Consider the following 23,241-nt stretch of genomic DNA (forward strand, 5'->3'; position numbering starts at 1 on the left):
ATAAAAACTTGCATTCAAGCTAAGATCTATAGCCAAGACTATAGGCTTTCACACAGCCATTAACAGAAAACACAAACACACAGAATGCACACTCTCTTAATGAGAGCACCCATGGAAATCTAGGACACAAGGACAAGAGTCTGTGAGGGGGCCAACGACCTGTAATTAAATACAATGGCTAGCTTCTGGAGTCCTGTCAAGCTGAGGCATGGAGCAAAACAATAGCAGGCCTGTGGACAGAAAGACAGAGGCAGAGAGGACAGAGCTACTTAGGCCTTCAGCAGCTCTCACCAGGCCAAACTCCTCTGATCAACACTAACCATCACACAAGCCTGCCTATTGTGTAATTCACAGAAAAAGGGGGGAAAAAAAATCATATGCACAAACACTGACAGAACTGACTCACTTTTGCCTGGAGAGCTTCCCTTGATATCCATGCAACATTTCGGCGCTGGAAATGTGCATCTGGCAATGTTTCGAGGCCAGAGCCCAGAAAAATAAAATCCCCAGAGAAACTTATAGGTCAAACACAGCAAGAATATGATTAATTGTCCGAGATGACAGTAATACTGGAGAATAATGCTTTGATTTGGGATTTAGGAACAGTAACTAGCTATGTTGGAAGGCAACAATGAGAAGGTTTTTGTTTAAAAAAAACAAAACAATCTATTGTAGTTTGGTAGGAAAGTGAAACACAAACCATTAATCAGATGGTGCAGCCTGGCATGTTGTCAGACCAGTCCCAGGAGTGGGAATAAACAGCAAAGAGTGTCAAGCATAACGAGAAAAAACAGACATGGAACCACACTGTGTTTGAACAGTAAAGGTCAAATCAAATGTAGTTCGGCCGGACCTCTGAATACAGTTTTGGCTAAGAATCAACAATCTTTTTTCTAATATTTGTAATTTAACACTGCTTGCTCACTTAATGTCCACATTTAAATGACATGCTATCTCATGACTAATCCAAAACACCCCAAGATTCTTATTTTTGTTTCAACATTTTCTCTCAGTTCTCTTGTAGATACTGTGTTGTGTGTCCATGCATGTGTAAGATGAACCCACACGTCTTAATAGCTTAAACTACCAAAGTGTTCTTAAACTCTGAGCCAAAGTATTGGTGATTTAATTAAGTTCAAGTGTGAGGCTTTTGTTACGCGGCTCTTTAAATTCACTTTGCATGCACAGCGAGCCACAAGTGCACTTAGTCTGAAGTAAAGCCATCACAGCCATAAGCAGTTACAGCAGGGCAAGACTTAAATGGACAAATATGCACGAGACTGAAATGAAATCTGTTCTGGTGATGAACTGCCCCGTGCTGTAATACTGACAGGAGATAGCCTGGCTAACATCACCACTTCAAAGACAACAAGACCAAGAAACACTCACTCACACAAAAGGAAGCCCACTGGCTATTATCAAGCCTCCAGACACTGGGCTGCCTCAGACCAGTGCGAGGGAGCAGTTCTTGGGGTTCAGCTCTAGGTTAGTCCTCGGAGATTTGATTACCTTCGTCCCCACTGGTTACTGGGCCTGGCTGCGAAGCATATTAATGAGATTTTACCATCATTAGAGGGAAGCTAACAACATTAGCAGGCTGGCAGGGTGGACTGTGGCAAAAAAAAAGAACAGGAGAAAAGGAAAAGAGGGGGTTGAGGGTCTTCCACTTTGTTGAATCCCACTCAGCCGTGGTCCATTGTGCTCCCTGGGTTCCATTAGGTTAACTGGACACACACACACTCATTCACCATGTGTCAAGCACATGGAAGAACATATAGCGATGCATTTGTCTTTCCATCCATAGATTGAGCGCGGGGAGCAGAAATGAGACAGAGGAAACCACTGTGCCACAGGCTGCTGCATAAAGGCTGTCTTTGAAGACTGCTTAAAATAATGAAGTGGGAAGGCTAATGTTGGAGCCCCGGGGACAGAGACCGTCTCGCAGAACCCTGCGAATTGTAGACCTCATGAATGTCCCCAAAAGACCAACATGTGAGCAGAACGTTCACACAGCGTTTATCTGAAGCTAAATTTCCAGATTTTATGTCCGTGCAGGAATGTGGATCGGCATAAAAGAATATGTGAAACACACTTTATGTGGAATGCTTGGTCAGCACTCTTGAATGACTGAAAGGGGAAATGGGACCGTTTCCTTGCTTACAGGGAAATCCTGCTATTCTCTAACAAAACGTCAAGCTGAAAATGGACCGGGTTCCATTTGCCACCTTCACACTGATTGCAGACGGCAAAAAGCCACGCACAGCATCTGAATAAGGGCCGGCGTGTGCGATCGCACGCTAACAAGTTCGCACAAACTGACAGCCGTCAGAGAGAGCACCAGTGGGGTGTGTTTGTGTTCAAACACAGAGTGTGAACGGTTATTAGATGGGATAGAGGGAGGAATCTGATGGCAGAGTAGGCAGTGATAAGTGAAAACACACACACACACACACTAACATAAAAGAGTCAGTCGAGGTTAACACAGGGTAGGAGAGCAGACAACAAGCCTCACTTCTCGTATATCTACTATAACCAAATCCAGCCTACACACACTCCCACCTACCCTTGTTGCTACCTGATGACCTACATCTTCTCCTGCTCTGCAACATGCATCTTAGGCAAATAAATCCTTTTTTCTAAACTTTTAAATTATTCTTTACCAAACACAAATCCTTCACCTTGAAGCAGCAATTAATTTTGAATAGTCACTAATTCAAACTTCTTTGCCCAAACATTAATTAATAAGCTATTGAGCTAAATTGGCATAATAATCCAAAAATTTCTTAGGAAATGGCTGTCAACGACAGGCCAACTTATCCGTAATTAAGCTGTTTTGATTTGTCTTTCCACTGCAAGCAATAAAGTGAAATTCAAATGCTCGTGTTAGCCACAAAATAATTCCTACATCTTTTGTGTGAAAGCTCAGTAAACTAGAGAAATGAGATTTTTCTGTGAAAATGCAGTGTGAATGCTGAGCGCTGAATGAAAGAAGCTGAAACTGTTAGCTAAAAGCATTAAAATGACTGGAAAAAAAACATATAGAAAAACAAAACAGAGTGAATGCTGTCTCAGCACTCTCACAGTTACTGATTGGATTTTACTACACAGAAAACAGCAAAAAAAAATGAAATTATGAATTACCAAAAAAAAAAGAGAAAAATTAATAGTTTTTAAGTCTTTTTGATTCCAAGTATATCACATTAGAAGGCCGCTTGTTTCCACTCTTATGAGGCTGGGTTAGGAGGATTACAATGGATTCCCCTGCCTGACGGTGCTCCACCTAAGCTGCTTCATGCCAATCCTTCAGTCAGACATCTCAGTGCTGACAGATGGAGGAAGAGATGGAGAGAATGGATGAATTGATAAGAGTTCTGCTGTCAAAACACTTCCAAGCTTTCCAAGCTGAGAACAGATTAGTGTTGTGCAGTAACACCACGATATACCATAAAAGTAGGAATAAATCAAATCTGCCATGATATATGGGTTTTCAGAATGCTACAATACACAATCTCCAAAAGAGCAGGACATTGATCAAACTTCAAAGTTTAGTTAAATGATGATAAAATTTCCTGCAGCAAATGAGAAGTCACTTCCACTTAGGAAAGGTTGCTGAGGTCCTAGAGTAATTTCAGAGAAAGGACAGCTGGTTGTTTTGCAAACACCATTGATATTCAGAATTTGCAGACAGTGCAGAAATGTGATATGACAGAGATGGAATTGCACTATGTTTGAAAGCTAAACTTGCTCCTAAAACTAAATTTTGGATGCAACCGTTCCAAACTGGGGCCAGATAATTACCCCATCTAGAGTGTTACTACAAGGAACACACACACACACACATACAAACGTGAGTGATAAATGAGGCCCTGAGCAGAGGCCGAAGGGCAGGGCGGTGCAAAGCACGAAGTCATTCCTGCCTGTTATGATGATCCCTCCTCAACAGCAGGAAATGGTGGTGTTTGTCTTGGACCAGAAGCGGGGAAGAACACCAGATTGTGTTTAGCCTGAGTAATTTATGGCATTTTTACATCAGGATGACCTAGGAGTGCGCAGAAATATGTAACGCAATACCCTACTTCTACTTTGTTTCTAAAGGAACACAATTTCCACACATATAGCTATTGTACAAGCTTGGTTTAAGTTGATGCTTTGTGATAACTTTTCTGTGTGTGTGAACATCAGCATGTTCTTGTCCGGGCCGGGCCTGGTTTTTATCAGCGCAGCAGACCCCACCCCACCGTATTCTCCAAGAGGCCTGAGACGATCTTTCTCCGCACCGCCTGGCCTCTGAAATAACAACACACCAGGTTTTGCTATCACTGCTTGTCGGTAAATGGAGACAGAACTGAGAACATGTGTGGACAAACTAGAGAGTGAGGAGTGGAAGGAGGGGGGAGGGGCAGCGAGTGATTGAGCAGATGGTTAAGGTGACTAGACTTTGAGCAAAGGCTTCATGCATAGTAGCTGTTGTGTACTGCTGCTGCCGCATGTCAGAATCCCTACAATTAATTATGAGTCTCCTGACAAAGCACAGGACAGCTACAACACAAATATATTTCATTAATTTAGGAGTACTCTCAAATTTATGGCTCTAATTGAGCAGGAAAAAAAATTGGAAAAAACACCAAGAGGATAAAATAAAATCCACAATCTTGCTCGAAAGAACCAACCGACTCTCCCCTGCAACCCTGAGTAATGCAGTGCAACTCCAACCCAGCAGCTGTCAGTGCCTGCTGAGTGACAGTGGGACCATCCATGTTGGCACATGCCCCAGGGTGACCGGAGATATCTGGCACGAGTTGATGGTGTGGGACGTGATGGTGGGTAAAAGGGGCAAAAGTCAGCCCTCGTCGGTCAGAGGATGCCAGGTTGTGTGCAGACACAGCAGCTTGTTTAAGGAGCCTCCATGAATTTGTGGTGGTAAGTGTGTGTGTGTGAACGTAAAAATATCGGTGAGGACTTTACAGAGAGTTCTAAGAACAGGCTAAAGCGTCACTGGGGTTTGAGCCAGTGATTTCAGAAACTTTTCACTTATTGCTTTCCATAACGTTAGCTTTCAGATTGATTTGCTAGAGCCGTCTAAAGATGAGAAATTTTATATTATAAGCAGAGTATCCTAACTGACCTACATTAGAGAATATGAGAGTGGGCGGCCGGAAGAGTCTGTCTGCAAGAGGTTTAGGGTTCATCAAACACAGCTGAGAAGAAAGATGAGATGAGCGACAAGACAGAAGGAGCCCTGTGACACGTGAGACAAGCATTTTGAAAGCAGAGATAAAAGCCGGGCATAATGGCACGTTTGCTTCAAGACACAGTGCTCAAAAAAGAAAAATGGAGGAGGTGTAACCACATTGTAACCTCACTCTGCCAACTTCCTTAACGTTAAAATAACACACAACTCCTAGAGTACCTTACAGCTGTGATATCTCATTATGTATAATCCAAAATCAAGGTCATCAGTGAAGCGTAACGTCAACACAAACAGATGAAACCGCAGACTTTTACAGAGCGTCCACTAAAGCTTTTGCTCCAACGGTTAAAAAAAAAAAAGACTTCATGAAACATTAAAAGCTGCACTTTTACTGAGTTTCTACATCTGTCTGTTGTATGATTGTGCTCAAGTGGGTGACTGTGTGTTTGTGCTTTTACTTCCAACCATAACAGACTTGCACTCATGCATACCAGAAGTCTGGAGGGGACAAAAGCGGAACAAAATCTGGGCCACCCAAAACTACAGTCTGACGAGCCTTTTTTATTCCTGCACTGCAGTCCTGAAACCATTTAGAGATATTCCAGAGGAGTATTGTGGGAGAGCGTAAATGTCTGCATTGATCTTGCAGACAATGTCCACTCAGTCAACAAGTAAAATATCCGTAAGATCAGCGAGAGCGAACGTGAGAATGCAGCAGCAAAAATCCTGCAGAAAGTTTACAGCAAGTGAGAGTCCATTTGCTTGTAAGAGCTGTGTCAAGTACAGCTGCAGGATATCAAGAAAGCATGTGCTATTACTGAATATTGCAATGACGACATCAGTTGTGATAACCCCACATTTTTCTCGCTCACATCTTTTTGTTCCTGTCATCTTGACGCCCACAAAAGTCTTTATGTGTTTTAGCACATCAGCAACTATTATCTAAACTGGGTACAGTCGAGAGTCCATTGGATTGGTCAAATAAAGATTACACAAAAAGTAAGGAAATTTGTGTTTGGTAAATTAATTCTTTGTTGCAATAATCTTTCTTGATAAATCATATTGTTGGAAAGCCTGTTTATTTTCCCTTCAATGGTGCCATGTTTGTTAGGAAAATGATTATTGTAGAGTAGAGTATGTGGGTTGTGTCCCCTAAAAAACCTGCCAATGTCAAACAGTTCATTCTGCTATTGACTCTTGTTTCGTGGATGATTTAAGTCAGAAGAAACAATACATATGCACAATTTAACACTGTATTCAACAATCAGGGGTCTCAGTAGCATGTGGACAAACCATACACAGCCACAATGGCCTGGCACCTCCTCCTCATGCTGCTATGTTCGTGCAGATCATGAATGCAAGGCACTTGAAATACAACAGCTTATAATCTATTGCAGTCCAAACTGACCTTTGTAATACTGAGATTGCACACCTTGGTAAAGCGTAGTTTTCAAAATCAGGAAAGGACTCCAAATGGAGGAGTTGAGTGCGGAAGGTTGGCAAATCTGTTTGAACTACATTTAATCTGGTAAAAGTAACATTTAAGAAAATAAAAAAAATTATGTTAAGTAATTTTAGAGTGTAATTGCATGTGTGCAGTTTCATGATTTACATAGTCTATATTGTGGATAAGTCAGCTATGCTATGAGCTAAGCCCCAAAACTAACGTTACGATTAAATAATTTAATTAAAAGTTAAAGGAGTTTATCAGTGACATAACAAATAGCACAACAATACAAATTGTTACAGATGAATGATGGTTACAAATAAAGCGCTGGAGCCATTTTAGGCCTAATTCTAATCCATGAACACGCTGTAGACAAGGTATGCCTACATGTGCACGTATGATATTATTACTACTTACCCTGCCAGTCACCAGAACTTTGTTATTAACATGGAGAGTTTGGACATCCTTTATAAATCTGTTGAAACACTGATTGTATGAGTCCATAGCTTTTAGGTCACATAGCTCCTCCATGATGTAGGTACTAAATAATTTAAAATAATGGCGTACGAGATGGGTGGTAAATTGTTGGGCTCGTCCAACATTTCCTCTTTTTTCCACTCATATGGGTCAATTCCAACAGTAGAGATCTTCTTCAAATATCTTTCCTTGGTACATTAGTCAAGAGTAAATAAACACCTGGATTAAGTTCGCTCTGAAGCCATCATTGTCTAGCGCTTACCTATCAACGTGGCGAAAATATTTCAAGGACGAGACTTGTGGGAACTATGAATAGACACTCCCTTACATTTTCAATGTAACAAGCACAAGTCTTCTGGGGGGCAAAAAACAAAAACTCTGTTGCAAATTATGTGTGTGAACAGCAACTGATAAAGTCCAGTCCAAATTGTCTGCACTTTCTAGCGTCATCTCCAATTTTCATGTGTGACAATGGCTAATGTGCACCCAATCAGAAAGGGTTGAAGGTTAATATTTACTCATCTGGCTGATTTTCTTTTCCCAGTCCAACCTAGAATGACTGAAACTTCCAAATAAACCTTTTATTAACGCAAAAACAAAAAATATGCAATACAAGTAACTCGCCTTGAGTTAGAGGGTCAAGAGGCCTGAAAATATTCATGTGACAAGTGTAATTACAAAGAGATGGGAGGGGGGGTAAGACGCGAAAATTGTCTAAGGAGAGGCTTGTGAGCACAGTAAGTCTTTCAAAAACATTATGGTTGCAAGATTTAAAACAGATGATTTGAATTAGGGAGGTGATCATGAACACATTTCTGGCCTCGGCATTTGAAAACAATCACTGGGGAAGAAATACTGGAAAATGCAACTCATACACAAGTTTCCCTGCCAGCACTGAAATTACACCTATACGCATTAACAAGACCCTATTCAACTTTATTGGGCTGAGTGCCACACACAGTGCCTCTCCATGTTTAAAAGGCCAAAAGGACCGTCATGAATGCTCATACTCGAGTGTTTGCTCTTCTCTCACTAACAGAGAGGTTATCTACCCATTGACACTCGCTAATCCAATCTGACTGGCAGCATTCAAGGCTCTCTGTACTTAAGCGCATATTCAGCAGTGGAGGAAGCCGGGGGTCATAAATATGGAAGGGAGCAAAGGGCTATTTGCATCAGAGGGCTGAAGTGGATCTGGAGAGGCCAGGAAGAGGTGGAAATTTAAAAAAATAAAATAACAAGGAGGCGAACAAGGGAACAAGAAAGAAGGGAGAAAGAGAAGAGGTTTCATGAGGAGCTGCAGAGAAAAGGGAGGATCACCGGGGACAGGCTTTGTCATGTTAAACCGCTTCTCTTAACGCATGTTCTCTTTTTACTCCTCCTCCGCTTGCTCTCCCCCTCTCTGCGGATAACACACAATAGTCAATCACGGGGGGAATAGATTACGAGAGTTTGATCTTCTCAACTTCAGAGCGGAAGCGTGACAGTGGAAGATGGGGGTGAGGTCGCGGGTGCAGCATGTGCGTGACTCGGGTGGATGAGACCGTGTGTTCAGTGGCGCTAAATAAATGTGCTCTCTCTCTCTCTCTCTCTCACCGGACTGTTTCTCCTAAAACCCTTTAACTCTGGCTTTGTGTCTTTGTGCTCTTGTAAATATGAGTTAAAGCTAATAGTGCTGTTTTTGCATCTCAGCCTTCAAGTCTCAGTGGGTTAATGTACAACTCCACTACTGTGCATAAAGAAAACATAATGACAATTCTCCTCATAAATTAGCTCCAAGTACTAATGGCAGGTTATGAGCTAAAAGGGTGTTATTGTGGATGTAAGAGGAGGTATTTGCAAAGGCGGGGATGAGAAGATGCAGCATCGTGCCATTACCCTGTCACTTTATCTTTCTGTTAAAGAGCTCAATGATGCAGCAAGTTGAAAGGTTACTTTGTCAGGAATGGGGTTAAAATGTCCCAAAGACCTCTGGAGGATAGCTGATGCATATGAAAAACAAAAAACGAAACCAAAACACAACTGAGTCTGACTTACTTTAATTCGCTCTGGAGCAGTTATTTCCATAAAGCCAGGTGAATAAATCCGCCAGAGATCCAGCTATAAACACCTTACCCTTAAAGCCACTCGGCCAACAACTGCTCTCCTTATGCACTCTAATGATGAGTGATGACACACATTTGATTCAAATGTCTGATGCTTAGTGTCAGGGGGCTCCTTAGTGGAAGATCTGGGCAGAGCGAGGGGGTGAACTGGTGGGCGGCATGAAGCAGAATCATTCGTCTTCAGTGTCAGTGCTAATGCAAAAATAAATAAATAAATAAATAAATAAATAAATAAAATGGAGGTGTTTGTCGATAGGGACATTAATTCTGCTTTGTGCTTAGGACAAATGGCTGATGAGAGCAGGCAGAGTCATCAGGGGAGTGCAGTGGGATGTTACTAGAATTTAATGAAGGACATGTTTGGCTTCCTCAAGTATGGGTTCTGCCTTTATGCTCTGTGTGTGTGTGTATGTGTGTGTCTGCTGTCTGTGGCTCTGCAGACACTAATTTCCTGCATGGATCCCTGACCTTTCACTGTAGCCTGGGGGGAGCCATTTGATCACAACGCGCGCACACACAAAACACACACCATTTCCTGTGATATAGCTGCCTACCAGTCAGGGAACTGGTCATACGCAAGCAGGACTGATCTTTAGCACAAAACAAAGTAAAAAGATTTAAACTTATTTAACTTATTTGATATTATTAGTTTATCTCCCTATATCAGTACTGTATTGTGAAAAAAGTATCTTGCAAATAAAAAAAACGTATGATTTGGTTTCTTTGCTAATAAACCGTGCAGCAGATATATCACCGCTGCTTGAACAACTCCAGTTCCAGTCCCATTTTTCTTTCTCTGACAAAGTAGAAAAGATATGCAACACATTACCTGCTCATTTGTAAATTATTCTAACTCTGAACCTTTTAGGAAATGTGGTAAACTTTGGTCAATACAGCAACAAACTTTTACTCCTGCCTAATTTTAAAATAGTATTTTATGTATATCATTAAACTGCTTTTTGATGTAGTAACATTTTGTAACATTTGTATTTAAATAGTTTGAACTTTCTGGTTTTCTAAAAGCCTTCCACAGACCAATAATATACGTTGTTGCTATAAACACTGATGTATACAGCAAATAACTGCTTGTTATGTATGATTTTGTGTTAGTCCCTCTCAAATAAAAAAAAAAAACCTTAACCTTACTTTAGTGCTTTCAGAAACATTAAATTCCCTCAACGTGGCATTGAGGTTCTCAGGGAGTAACATGACCGTATACACTACCTTACTGTGTCCAAAAATAAGATGAACTGTTATTCAAACTGACTAAAATTTCAGTCGCAGCGATTCTTCAAAGCACTCCAGTAAACACTACAAGCTAAATATGCATTTCAGGATAACCTTGCCATCTTTAGGGGACTGCGACAAAAACATAACAATATCTGAGTTTAGAGACGTGTGCAGTGTTGTGCTTGTTGTCTAAGTAAGGGATTCTGTCAAAAACGGTGAACAGAAGGAACTAGATCCGAGCCTTCAGGTGAGCTTGCTGTGAATTGCTTCCACCTCAGCTCTTCCCCTCAGGGGTCCAGTTAACCTCAGGACTTAGCTGGGATTCGCTGGTTGCTGCCTCTCCTGGGTTTGTGTCCTGGACCTAATTATGACCCTCCGGGTCCTGTTTTCTGCAAGTCAGTTCAACTGCAACAGGAATGCACCCCGCTCCCAGTTAACTCTGTCCATTAAGCTAAGTGAGGGCCATCAATTATTCAGCCCTTTCCCATGTTTAATTCAAGGGATATGAGGGACTGTCATGAAACCCACAGGTGGGCAAAGTTTCCTGAAATCAAAGTTAACTTAAATGTAACAAATATCTGCCTTTTTTCTTTCTGCCCCAAACTGACAAGCAGGGCATTCAGAGAAAAAAATATATCAATAAAAACAATTTACAAAGAGTAACAACACAATGCAGAAAAATCATCTAACAGTATAAGCCAAAAGGACATGATGAGGAGATGGAGAGTGACAGGAAGAGGATTACCAAAGGAATGACTGGGTGTGCCACAAGTGGGAGTCCAAGCAGCATAATAATAACAGAGAATTGCATCACAACATAAAAGAAAGACAAAAACTGTCTTTAATGTGTTTTGATTTTTAAATCACACGCAGCTGAAAAGAGAGTGTGCAGAGAGAGATACAACAGGCCAAAAAATGTGAAAGAAGAGAGCTTTTCGTGCCCCACCTCATCCCCCCCTACCACCCATCCCTGCGTAGGCGTGCGTCCTGGGGGACCCACCGATGTTAATACAGTTATTAAGCCTCTCCACTGAAGTCTGCTCCACCTCTCCAACCCCAGCATCAAGGAATTTTCTCTGCCTGCCAGGCAGCGGGCAAGCTCGTCTCGTCCACAATGAGATCAAACAATCCCAAGTAGGCCAGCTCAGGGGAAGCCAGTGATGGAGCTTCCCACTGAGCACTGAGGCCAGGTGAGGTTGAGTAAGTCAAGCCTGTAGAGAACCCCAGCAGGCTTTACGGAAGGGAGGTTTAGACTTCAACCTTGCAAAAGCTCCTCCTTCCCTTCCTCTCTCTTTTTAAAGTCAGCTGACCGAGATTCCCATGCAGCTCTTCTCGCTGCTGGGGATTACAGACATGAAAGACTTTAGCATGCATATATGTGAAAGCTGATTTTTTTTTTATTCTCCCTTTCTCTTCTCAGCTTTAGGATGCATGTTGCTCTGAGGGTTCATTAAAGGTGAGCAATGCTGGGAGAACAAGCCTGAGTGTCAAGGTCGGAAAACAGCACTGTATGCCAGGAAAGCTCTGTCGGTGCAAAAGGAAACCCTATAGCTGGTCACTGCATCAAAGTGATGCGTGTGCAGGTGCATGTGTTCATGTGGGAAGCTGTTCAGAACATAAACAAAAAACCTGAAATGCATCGATTGACCTTTTTTTTACTTATATCTGCATTAACTATTAAAGCTTAAATAACTATTTTGAACAATGTAACGAGGCTCGGTCTAGACAGTTTTTTTAACAGCAGCTGGGATGCAAACATTAAGGATCAAACAGGGTTGTTGTGCTTAACACTTGATACAACCTGATTCATGTAAAGTTAAGAATAAACCAAGAATTGATAAGACAAAGAACAACATTGTAATGTGTTAAATAGAACAGTGATATAGGTCATTTTGTACTGGTCTCAATTTACTGCCACAGGCCTGTTGGCAGCAACTGGACACACGCCAAGTCCTCATCATTCGCACTAGAACACTAATAATATCAGTCAGTGAGCTGGGGAACTCTCCATGTCTCTGTTATATCCCTTTACTTCCTCATTCTTCTCTCCTTTCCATTTGCTCTCAGCTGCTTTTTTGTTCAAAAGGAGAAAAGGGCAGAAATCCAGAGGCCAAAAATGACATTAAACCCCATGAAAGGCTCCACTCAGATTAGTGTTTGAAAATGCCAGCTCTCCCGGAGCCCTCCCTTCCCCTTCTCCATGCCTGAGATCTGTTTCTCTCCCCTAACCTCACTCTCATTTTCTTTCAGCTGAGAGCTGTTGACAGCTCAGACACAGTAATCCAGCTCTATTGTGGAGCCGCCACAGTGGCAGCAGCAATGCTCTGCGAAGGTTTTCCCACGTACGGCGTGAGGGCAAAGCGGGGTGTCACGCCGCAGCCGAGCCGCTGAACAGCACCACTGCAAGCAAAAGCGATGGCAGTGCCATGCTGTGCCCCTTGACAACTTGAGTTCAAACAGTTGTCACATTTTCCACGAGTCAAGTCCATGACTAAACCAAAGACAAAAAGGGAGGGGCGAGTCTATTTAACAAAGCGCTTCTACCCTTCTGAATTCAATTCCACAAATCAGAAAGGCTTCCCTTAAACTACAGAGCAGCACCAAAGACAGAACAAATGTATGCAAATGCTAAAATCCCAATTAACTTAAATACTGTTCATTTTAAACAAAACAAAAGCACAAAAGTGCACCACATTATTAATTTAAAACATGCATTAAACAGTAAAGGTTGTCATATCTTTTAGTGTAATAAACAAAGTAAGGTAAAGGTATTATTTCCAATTTAAATCAAGCCTTGCAAACAAAAATGTCCCTTCATACCCTGTTGCATTCGTTTTTTATATTCCTTTAGGTCTTCTAAACGAATAAAGGAAAAAAGATTTCTTCGGTTTGCTGCCTTTTAAAAAGTCTCATGGAATAACAGAATGTGTCCCGAAGTGTTGAATATTTCCCTATATGACCCCCATCTCACCAAACTGAAGCAACATGCAGGCTGACAGGGCTCTTGAAAAAAGAAATGGGAAATAGACGGAGACATTTCTGTGTCTAGTTTCATCCAGAGAAGAGGGCCCATCTGACGCTGAAGGCTTTATATCGGTTTCTTCTCCAGCGCACTGTCTCTGGGTATAAATATCAGGAAAACTGTGGGTCATCGACTGAACCCAACACCGAGGCTTGTGGCACATGAATGAACATGCAGCAAAGCGGGCTGTGGGACATTTATTTCCTCAAGAACAATAAGAGCTCCTCGATATCTGACAGGATGACTTAATTAGCCTGATATCCGCTTAGCAACTTTATCTTCCTCTAACTCGAAGTACTTCTCTAAAAGTGGCCCATACATGAAACAGGAGGACACCAAAAAAACAAACAAGGTTACACAATATCTCTATTTAAAGAGATGGGATGCTTGATATCCCATTTAACAAACAGTGGTTCCATTCTTGAGAAACAAGATCTAGCTGTTTCAGTGTATTCTCACTTCTCACACTGATCAGAGTTGCTGGACTACATGGCATCTCTCAGCTAACACAATGAACAAACGTCCCACAAACGTTGTTACAGGAAACAAGCGGCCTGTAACCGGAGCCCCCGCCAGCCTCCTTTTAAAATCGAACATGCTGTCCTATCCATCACTATCCACCACTACGCTCTTCCTTCTCACCTCTACAGCTCTGCTGGCAGTCTATTTCATCCCGGTCCCAGGTGGGTCTTTAAGAGTCAAATGTCAGAGGCCGATCTGCAGCCAGACACATAATGAATATGAAATGATTCAGAGGGACTGTGGGAAAGAGAGGAGGGCTGGTGTGCAGACAGTCCTGGCTCCTCCGTCACCAAGTGAGACCAGAATGAGTCAAGCTGAGCAGGGCTGGGCCCGGACAACACGAGTGGATGATACGCAGTATGGAGTTACTTGAGAAACAGGTTTCTATAAATCAAGGCGTACGTAAAGATCCCGCCGTCTTCCTTAAATCTAAGCCCTCTGGGTCTGTTAGTAAATCTACACACAAGGTATTGTGGAAACTAGGAAAAAAAAAGGCCTTCAGTTTTTAACCACAATGAGATCATCTGACATGCTGAGACTCTTCTATCTTAAGAGACAGCTCGCTCGGTTGTTAAAAGCACAGCTCCGGCCAAGGGAGGCTTTATTTCATGTGCAGACAGTAAACAGGGTTAAGTCTGAGTGATTCTTTTTAGAACTTGTTTCATGCATTGAACAGAAAAGTGAGGCGATCGCATTCTCTCTCGCTCCTCCATTAACAAAACTGACTGAGACGGCAGCAACACGGCGCTATTTTTTGCTTTGGCAGAGCTGCGAGGCTCTTGTATTTTTAGCATAGTAACCTCTACCCTATTTTCTTGGCTGTCCCACTCTCAAAATAGGAGCACATTTCCTCTGTGATGTGTATGTGTGTGTGTGCGCGCGCGTACTGCTCGAGGTGTGCACAGTTGTCATCCATGTGATGTTAACACAGATTCCCCAGAGGGAGAGCAGGGATGAGTGTGTTGGTAGAAACAACAGGGATGTACTTTGGCTTCGAGCGAGTGGCCTGAGAGAGACTGCAAAAGGGGAGGCAGTGACGAACAAAGCAACATACAAGGTAATCACGGTGTTTATAGTGGATGCCGAGGAAAAAGCGGGACAGAGGGCAGAAAATCTTGTAAAATATGAGGAAAAATTAGGGCAGGCGAGCATTAAAGATTAATCGCGACACCGACCGCCCGTCTCTGGCTTGCCATGCAGAGAACGCCACCGCAGAGACGGAAACAGAAAGAGATAAAGTGCGAGAGACGAGAGGGACACTTTGAGAATGAAAATGCCCCGCAGATGAATTCGGCGGGTGATGAATGTCCGCAGTTCAATACCCACATGAATTTATGTGTGGGTGGGGATAAAACATGGAGATGGGCTAGAGAGATGGGAAGGGGGTGGTGTACGCAGGAGAACTAGCCATGCAGAGCACACTCCGAACAAGCCATCTGTAGAAATAAGTAAAGAAGTGATTACAACAGGCCCAGCTCAATTTCTGACAGTTGATGCTTGACTGCCCCTGTAGAGCTGAATTGATTTAAATGAAGAAGCTATGAATATTTTATAGGGCAGACCCCCTCTCCCCTCCCTTTCACCTGAACCGTTTTGATCTTCATCCCACTCATGTGTCTGTGTGTGTGTGTGTTAGGCTGCTCCGAGCAGATGTTGAGGAGAATGTAATTATTGATAGCAAGATTATGGCCTTATTGTCGCAACGTCTGCAATCAGCTGCCTTCTTTAAGCCCCCGATGAATCAATGACACTAGCCTGGATCTTTTTTGTCTGCCCTGCTTTGTTCATCAAAGTGAGCTTTGCAGAGTACACCGACCCTTGGTTTGGGGATTTAGTGTCAAATCAAAACCGGTGTACAGTACGCCCCGGCTGATGCCTCTGGCTAATTCTCTCTGCAAACAAGCTGAGGCCTATCAGTGAATCTGAGCAAGTCTTGGTGCGAGGATAAAAGGAAGAAAATGTCCAGTGGAAAACGAATTTATTACGCCGAGCTTCTGATGTACACAAAACGGAATAAAACTCAACAATGACTGTCGCTGCAAAGAGAACATCAAAGAGAAGATTACCAGTCACTAACAGTTGTGCATCTGTGTGCCAAAAAGGCAAACAGATCTGTTGAAAGCCACACCCGCTCATTACACCTTAAAAAGTGCCTAAAACAACAGACACTAAAATAAAAATATGTCTTCCTAACCTCAAAGCTTGCTACAAAAAAAAAAAATTATCTCTGAGGGCACCTCAAATTTAGTTCACGATAAATCGCATTAAAAAGGGCAGCAACAGCTTTGCATATTGGTGGCAAGGTGGTGTTTTGTGAGCGCGTGATGACGGGTTATGAAATGCTGCCCGGCGGCCTTTCCCAGGAAAGTGGCAGCAGTGGCGTTGAAGTCTTTGAACTCTCTTCACCCCTTCGCCATTGCAAACATACCTGGATGACAAACTGCATTATTGATGTTCACCTGGAGGAGGAAACGGGCGTGTTCTTTTAGGACAAACCAACTGTTCCAACTTTTTCACGCACACACACACACTGTGGTGTTTGGCCCACTAAATCACTGTCGCTATTGGGTGAAAGGTTTCAGGCAGACATGGCAAAATGAGGACCCTGCCTGATGGTTCCCCTCCCCTGAAAGGATCCAGGACTTTTCCCCTCTGTGCCGCCCATCTATCCTGGACTCCAGAAAACTTCAGAAAGAAAGACCAACAGTCTGTTCATTAAGGTCCATGTAGGAAAAGAAATCAAATTAAAAGGCCGAGCATTCCTCAAAGGAACATTGCTTGCTGCCTTTCATGCTATTGTTGAAATGATACAGCTACATATAAAGTATTTTAATCAAACTTTGAAAATAATATCATGCAATATTGTGTTATCTCGCATGAAGTACGTGTTATAAATGACGCTGAATTCAAATGTTAATCAGCTGTAGATGTCAACCCAATAATCGCTTTCTGAAAGTTTCATTAACATCTCTTCAATGAGTCATGAGATATTTTGCTAACAGAAAAACAGGGTCGACTACAACAGTTTTAGGCAAAGATTTCGTGCAAGGTGAGCTGCTCATACAGTGTGTTGGAGACAATGCTCGGCTGCTACCACAGCTGCTACCACTGTGAAATTGTTTGAATTTTAGCCATTTCTCTAATTCTTTTAAAGTCAGTTGGCTGTGGTGGCCATCTTGAATCAGTTCTAATTGTACATCCACTGATTATTATTATACTAACAGTATGGACAAACGAACACATACATCCACACAGACACGGGCAGGAAGATTATCGCTCTGCCTTCGCCTTCGGTGGCTGGCGATAAAATTGTGAGGGGGATCATAAACTGAAAACAGGACTTATAAGGCTTTGAAGTTTTTTTTCCAAAGAAAGTTTGAGCGAGTTGTTAAATGGAATACATTTGTCACATGTTCGGATGACTCATATCACGCTGTTTAGAAAAGACTCCCCCCCCACCCGAATATCAAACTCTGGCTACTGAAGCCAATTCTGTTCGGGGGGGAAGGACTGTGTTTATGTCATGTTGTTCATGTTTCCCAATTCTCAGGAGCCTCTTGCCAAATAAATACTACACACAGGAGGCAGGAAGTGATATTTACAGTTCTCACACAAGGCCGAGGCCAAACTGCTGGAGTCCAAACAGTTCCTCTTGTTTTATGAAAATTGTATTTGAGACACTTCTGTTGCCCTGTAAGATGTTGTGGCATGTGTTCGGTTTAGCATCGATTCTAGCTGACTTTCATCCCCCCTCTCCCTCCCCCCTCATTCATGTTACTTCAAATGTATCACGCTTTCAGCTCAAGAAACAATAAAACACCATCTGGTTTTTTTCATGGGCCTCATCTCCTGCTAGGCAATAGGACTTCCGCACTTAAAATACCACATGAGCCAGATTAAGCTGCCAGTCGCTCGCCTCTCAGACGCACACCATTCATGCAGCCCACTTTACATCCCTCTGCGCTCGGAAGACAAACTAGCTCGAGCTCGTCTGACTCCGCTTCATCTTCTCTCTACGGATATCCCTGGTGATCGTTTGTCTTTGTACCGTGGACAGAATGAGAGAGGGAGACGGGGGAGAAAAAAAAAGAAAGAAAGAAAGAAAGAAAGAAAGAACAAAAACCCTATGGGCTGCTGAGCCCCTGATGCAATCCCTCGTTGCTTCACCCCCCCCCCATTTTTTAAAAGTGTGTGACAGTCATGTGAACAAGGTCATGCACATTCTTTCATGCATGAGCCCCCAACTGTTGTTGGGATTCTGACAGGCAGCCTGTGAAAAATCAAGTACATTTAATCTGCCAGACCTGGGACTTTTAGAACCGGTGCTCGGAAAATAACCATGTGCAGACTGGATGCAGCTGCAGCCCTGCGTTATCAAAGTCAAAATGACAACAACTGACAAGGAAGCATATTTAACGAAGCAACACCACTGGGACCGAAGCATAGGGACCGAAGCATAGGATCAAGATTTAAGCTCTGGTAGTTGATGCGTCTTGAAGGCCACTTGGAGACTGGATGGCGACTCAGAAATTTGAGAAAAAAAGGCTAATTTTCAAATGCGTTTTGAGCGTTTGCAGTCTAGCAACCAGAGAGCAATGCAGCTTCCATTTTTTACAGCCAACCTTTGAAAATCACAACCTAAAACTGTTAACTAATGTTAGAGTTTTTAATTCTCAGGTGAAACAGTGGCTGAAATAAAAACAAACCTGTGAACACTGATGGACAACAGCCTATACAACTGTTAAAGGGCAATGTTTTATTCCTTCACATGAGTTCTTGTTTGTCTTTCTTTCTTTGTATCAATGTAGCTTGTGTTTCTTGTATGCGTGAAACTGTCTAATTCTATTGTTGTCTTAGTTTAAAAACCCAAGCAAAGACTAGATTTGCAAACTAACCTTTGGATACCTCTGTACACAGCGACTGTGGCACTGTTCTAACATGCAACATTGTATGTGTGTGTGTGTGTGTGTGTTGACCTTGTCAAATAAACTTAAACTATTTTCATGTACAGTTTGCAAAACTGCATTCTAGGCTGAGCACATCATTTCGTTGCCTTGCTCCACCCACATTGGCAGCCACCCCCACGTTCACAATTTAATCTACTGGAGCACACTTTTGAAATAAAAATTTGCAGATCTGGACCAGTTTTTTTTTTTTTTAAATAAATATTATTTACCATTGATGTGATTTTCAGACCTGGGCATTCAAGGCTGTAGCTTTCAAACCAGTGTCCAAAATACAGCCCTAGCACTCTTGATAAGAGTTTAATACCCCCCAAAACTATTATTTTAACATGTTCAAAGTTCAAGCAACAGGCCTCTGTGACTCGAGAAACGGAGAACCCCTGCAAATATTGAGACATTTTGGAGACACTCTTGCAAATGCTGCTCGCCAACTCGTCACAGGCCAAAGAGTTAAGCGAAGATGTCACAGGGTTCATTTTCAAACTAAAGAGCCCTACTGGAAAGCTTATAATGAAGAGACAGATCCAGTGGGGGAAAGGTTAAAAAGACAGAGGACAGAGGACCATATAACACTACGAAGCAAAGGAAAAAAAAAGAAAAAGTACCAGAAATGCTAAATGTTTTAAAAACAGAAAAAAAGAGAGGAGAAATCAATGAAGCCAGATGCTTTTGGATTATCTTGTGCTTTTAAATTCTGACTTCTGCTTCAAAAATGAAAGGTAAAAATAAAAAAAAAAGTTTAGTTTTCCACCATATGATCCAACAAGCTGCTGAGCCACGTGACGACACTAACGAATATTGTGTCTCTCCCCCAACCAACGTCCCCCTACATGTGCATTAAATTTTTATTACATCCAAGCAGTAAAGCAAAGAGCAGCATGCTATCCTCGGCCCCCCCACCTACGCCTGCAACTCCCTACTTGGAGCAAAACAATGTGGAATTGAGGGATCAGAGGTCTTTTCCTGGGCCAACCCCCCACCGTCTCCCTCAGACGAGCTCACATGGTTTGAATCAATGCTGCCACAAGAGCTGTTTAGTGGACCGGCTCAATAAATACTATCAAGCTCGCTCGGGTATCTGCTCGAAAATGATTCGTCTCTTTAGTCTGGAGGAAATTCTAATCTCCTCCGAACTTGGAAAAACAAGCGGCGGCGACACAGAACAAGAGATGGAGGCAGACTGCAACGCAAACAAAAACAGTTTTTGGGGAGGTTTTGTTCTCACTGCCAAAACATCAGACATTCTTGTCTAAATTTCCCTTTTGTCACATGCTCCTATAGTCTTGAGGCGGGGAGGAAATTGGCCCTTAAGAGCCTGTGGAGATTCCTGTCTTTTTACGCTCCTGCAGCACTGAAAGACAACAGAACTCTCTCTTTCATTGCGCTTTGTGCCGTGCAGCTGCTTTGAGGTGAAGAATGGGACGGGCCTCCGATACCCTGTCGCTGCAATAAAATTCTCTTATTGCAGCAGATATGGTATCAGTAAAATAACAAAAACAAACAAACAAAAATCTTCACAGCCACTGCTGGTTGCTCGACCCACACACACACACACACACACAAAATACACATGTAACACAAATGAAACCCAAATTCCCTGATATGAAAGCATCATTAAAAATTGAAATGCTATTTATAGAAATGACAGAAGGGCTCCCTCACTCCTGGAGCTGACAGACATGAAGCACATCATTAAAATGTGCATGTCTACTCCAGGTAAAACTGCACCTTGAACGGGCATTTTAAGACAATATAAATCACTGGTAAAATATAAAACCATGACTGCAGGGACTGAAAATAAAAATTTAGAGCTGTGCAGGCTGCTGCTGGGGAACTGTGGTCTGTAACGGGAACAGATTACCAGAGACACCGAGGATAAGGCTGGCAGAAAAAGTTTGAGCTGATTAGGGCTGGCACGGCTTGCAAAACATTGTTTGTCTAAGGAGCATATTTCAGGAAGGCAAGATGAAGTGGCTTGGAGGTACAAAAAAGCAAAAGGCATATCTGGAGACAGAGGTGGAGGGGAAAGTGGGTCAACTATGTGTTGCAGTGCTAAAGGTCAGGGACGAATCGAGCTGAATTACGGGCCTTTTTGGTCACTTATGGATCCGGACACTTTAATTTAAAAGGTGGGGGTAAAAACAAGGCACCTACAGTGATTGGATCCGTTCCAGTGCTGGTTCCTGATGGACGTGCTGTAGGGATGCGGCGCACCGGGCACCAGTCCTTTCTCTGGGATCAGGCATCCTCTGCTCTGGTTGTAGTAATCCATCATTAGAAACGGGTTCGGGCTGGGATTCAGTCCCACAACGTCCACACTCTCGTACATCATACGCGGCGGGGAGGAGGAGGAAGGAGGGGAGCCGAAGAAGAAAAACGCGATCAAAACACACGAACGAGCCTTGTGGGTTTCAGCGGGATCTGTCCGAACGGCATCAAAATGTTGGGAGAAGTGGTAAATCCGAACCCAGCGGGGACACGGGAGCGTTTGGCATCTCTCTAGCTTGGGAGAAAAAAAAAAAACACAAAACACGAGTGGTGGATGAAATCAGCCCGATCGGCTGCGCTCAGTTTGGGGGATGAATAGAGCGGTGCGCATTGTGTCCAGGCTTGGAGCAGCGCGCACTTCGAGCACAATATATACGCACACACACACATATATATTTATCTTTCCAGCTGGTCAAACAGGGAGCAACATCTGAGGATTTATCCACACGACGAAGAGACAAAAAAATCCCAAAAAGGAGGGTAGAAATCCTCCCCCCGGGTCCGTCCGTGAGGCTTCAGGCGGGGGGCTGAATCTCGCAGAGTTGCAGTTTGTCCTTCGGGGGGTTACGGTCCCGTTAGCGGCCGGACTCCTCCTGAACACCCCCCCCCCACCCCCACCCTTTCTCTCGTTCTCTCTCGCTCCCTCCGAGGTCCACTCTACCGAGCTCTCGCGCTCTCTCTCTCCCTCTCGCGTGCGCGCACAAATCCGGGTCCGTCCGAACCGCGCGGCGCCGCCTCGTTCGGCTCTGCAGACCTGAATCGGTTCCCACGAGCGGACCGAGCTGCGAGCAGATCCTGCAGAAATGTGACAAGGCGCAGCAGCTGAGGAGCTCTGGCTCCTCCTCCTGCTCCTCCCGCTCCTCCTTGCTGCCTCCCCTCTCAGTCATGCATGGCTCCGCCCCCCGTTTAACCCTTTCAGGGACGGCTCTCCCCGTCTCCACGCACAGGTCCTCCCTCAAACGGAGCAGCGGGGGCTTTAAATAGTATTAGAGGACATGATGAAGTTATATAAGCTCACTAATTAGTCTTTCATATCTTTACACTGGAGTTCATGGACATAATGAAAGCTCTCAGATAAATAGACCCCCCTCCGCCCCCCTCTCAATGTTCTCATCAGTGCTTATACCCCTCAGATTTTTTTTTCTTCCTTCCCTGTCTCCCTAATTTGCCTAATGCTATGCTGCTGAACTTTTCCTGAACTCAGAGAAGAAGGCAGCCTCACCTCCTGTTGACCCACTGGGTGACTTGCCTCCTTCCCTGGCTGCACATTATTCAAGGTTTCCCACCTTGTACACCCGGAGTTAACACCGGTGCACTTTTTTTGTTTTTTGTTTTTCCTCGAGAGCTGCCCGGAGAAGTGCCTCGGTTCACGCAGGCAATAATACAGAGAAACAAAACACACACACACTCAAAAAAAAAAAAAAAAGCAGCAAAGTCATCCAGTCACGGTAAGGGCCACTTTTCCCACGGTTTGCTTACAGCTGAAATTGAACTCCTTGAAGTTTAGATGCCAAGTGAAGGAAAAAATGCCGCCGTCTTTACTCTGCAACATTCCGAGCAACATTGTTGAGTCTTGTCATGCACGCATGCAGCGGTGTTAAAAGAGCCTGCTAAAAGTCATTACGAGACTGAAATATGCGTTTCACCTTTACAAAGGTTAGCTATGAGCTTGTCAGTGATACTGAGAGTATACAGGAAAAAAAAAAAACTATTCAAATTACTCAGACTTATCACAAACAGATTTACAGAGCTTGAGATTGTTTTGTGACTAGCATCTGAAATTGCTTCATGTACCCATTTGACTTCACCATTTTTTTCCCTGACATTGAGAGAAATTTCGTTGCATAAAATATAAAAACGACCCATGACAAAATCTAACCTGACTCACTGGTTGGGACATCCCTGAGTTGCAGAATCTGACAAATTCTCAGATGTTGCGTTTCATTTTAGAGTTAATTCTGACTGGACTGATGAGCTAATTGGTAGATCTCTGCCACCTTTAAAACAACTCCAGT

The 23,241-nt window shown here is 43.2% G+C and overlaps 1 protein-coding gene across 3 annotated transcripts in view; it reads right to left on the minus strand.

The window, feature by feature from the left end:
• raraa (retinoic acid receptor, alpha a) overlaps window positions 1–23,241 on the minus strand; it is a 153,580-nt gene that overhangs the window by 17,225 nt on the left and 113,114 nt on the right. Inside the window, exon 1 of one of the 3 annotated variants that reach the window (XM_017418522.3) lies at window positions 21,113–21,290. The exons of the other annotated variants lie outside the window; for them this stretch is intronic. Coding sequence (XP_017274011.1) covers window positions 21,113–21,290 — 178 coding nt within the window. Of the gene's footprint in view, window positions 1–21,112; window positions 21,291–23,241 lie in introns of those variants that run through there. 3 annotated transcript variants of the gene reach the window in all.

This window comes from Kryptolebias marmoratus, linkage group LG17, assembly GCF_001649575.2.
Source record: "Kryptolebias marmoratus isolate JLee-2015 linkage group LG17, ASM164957v2, whole genome shotgun sequence".
In the NCBI taxonomy this organism is placed as follows: Eukaryota; Metazoa; Chordata; class Actinopteri; order Cyprinodontiformes; family Rivulidae; genus Kryptolebias; species Kryptolebias marmoratus.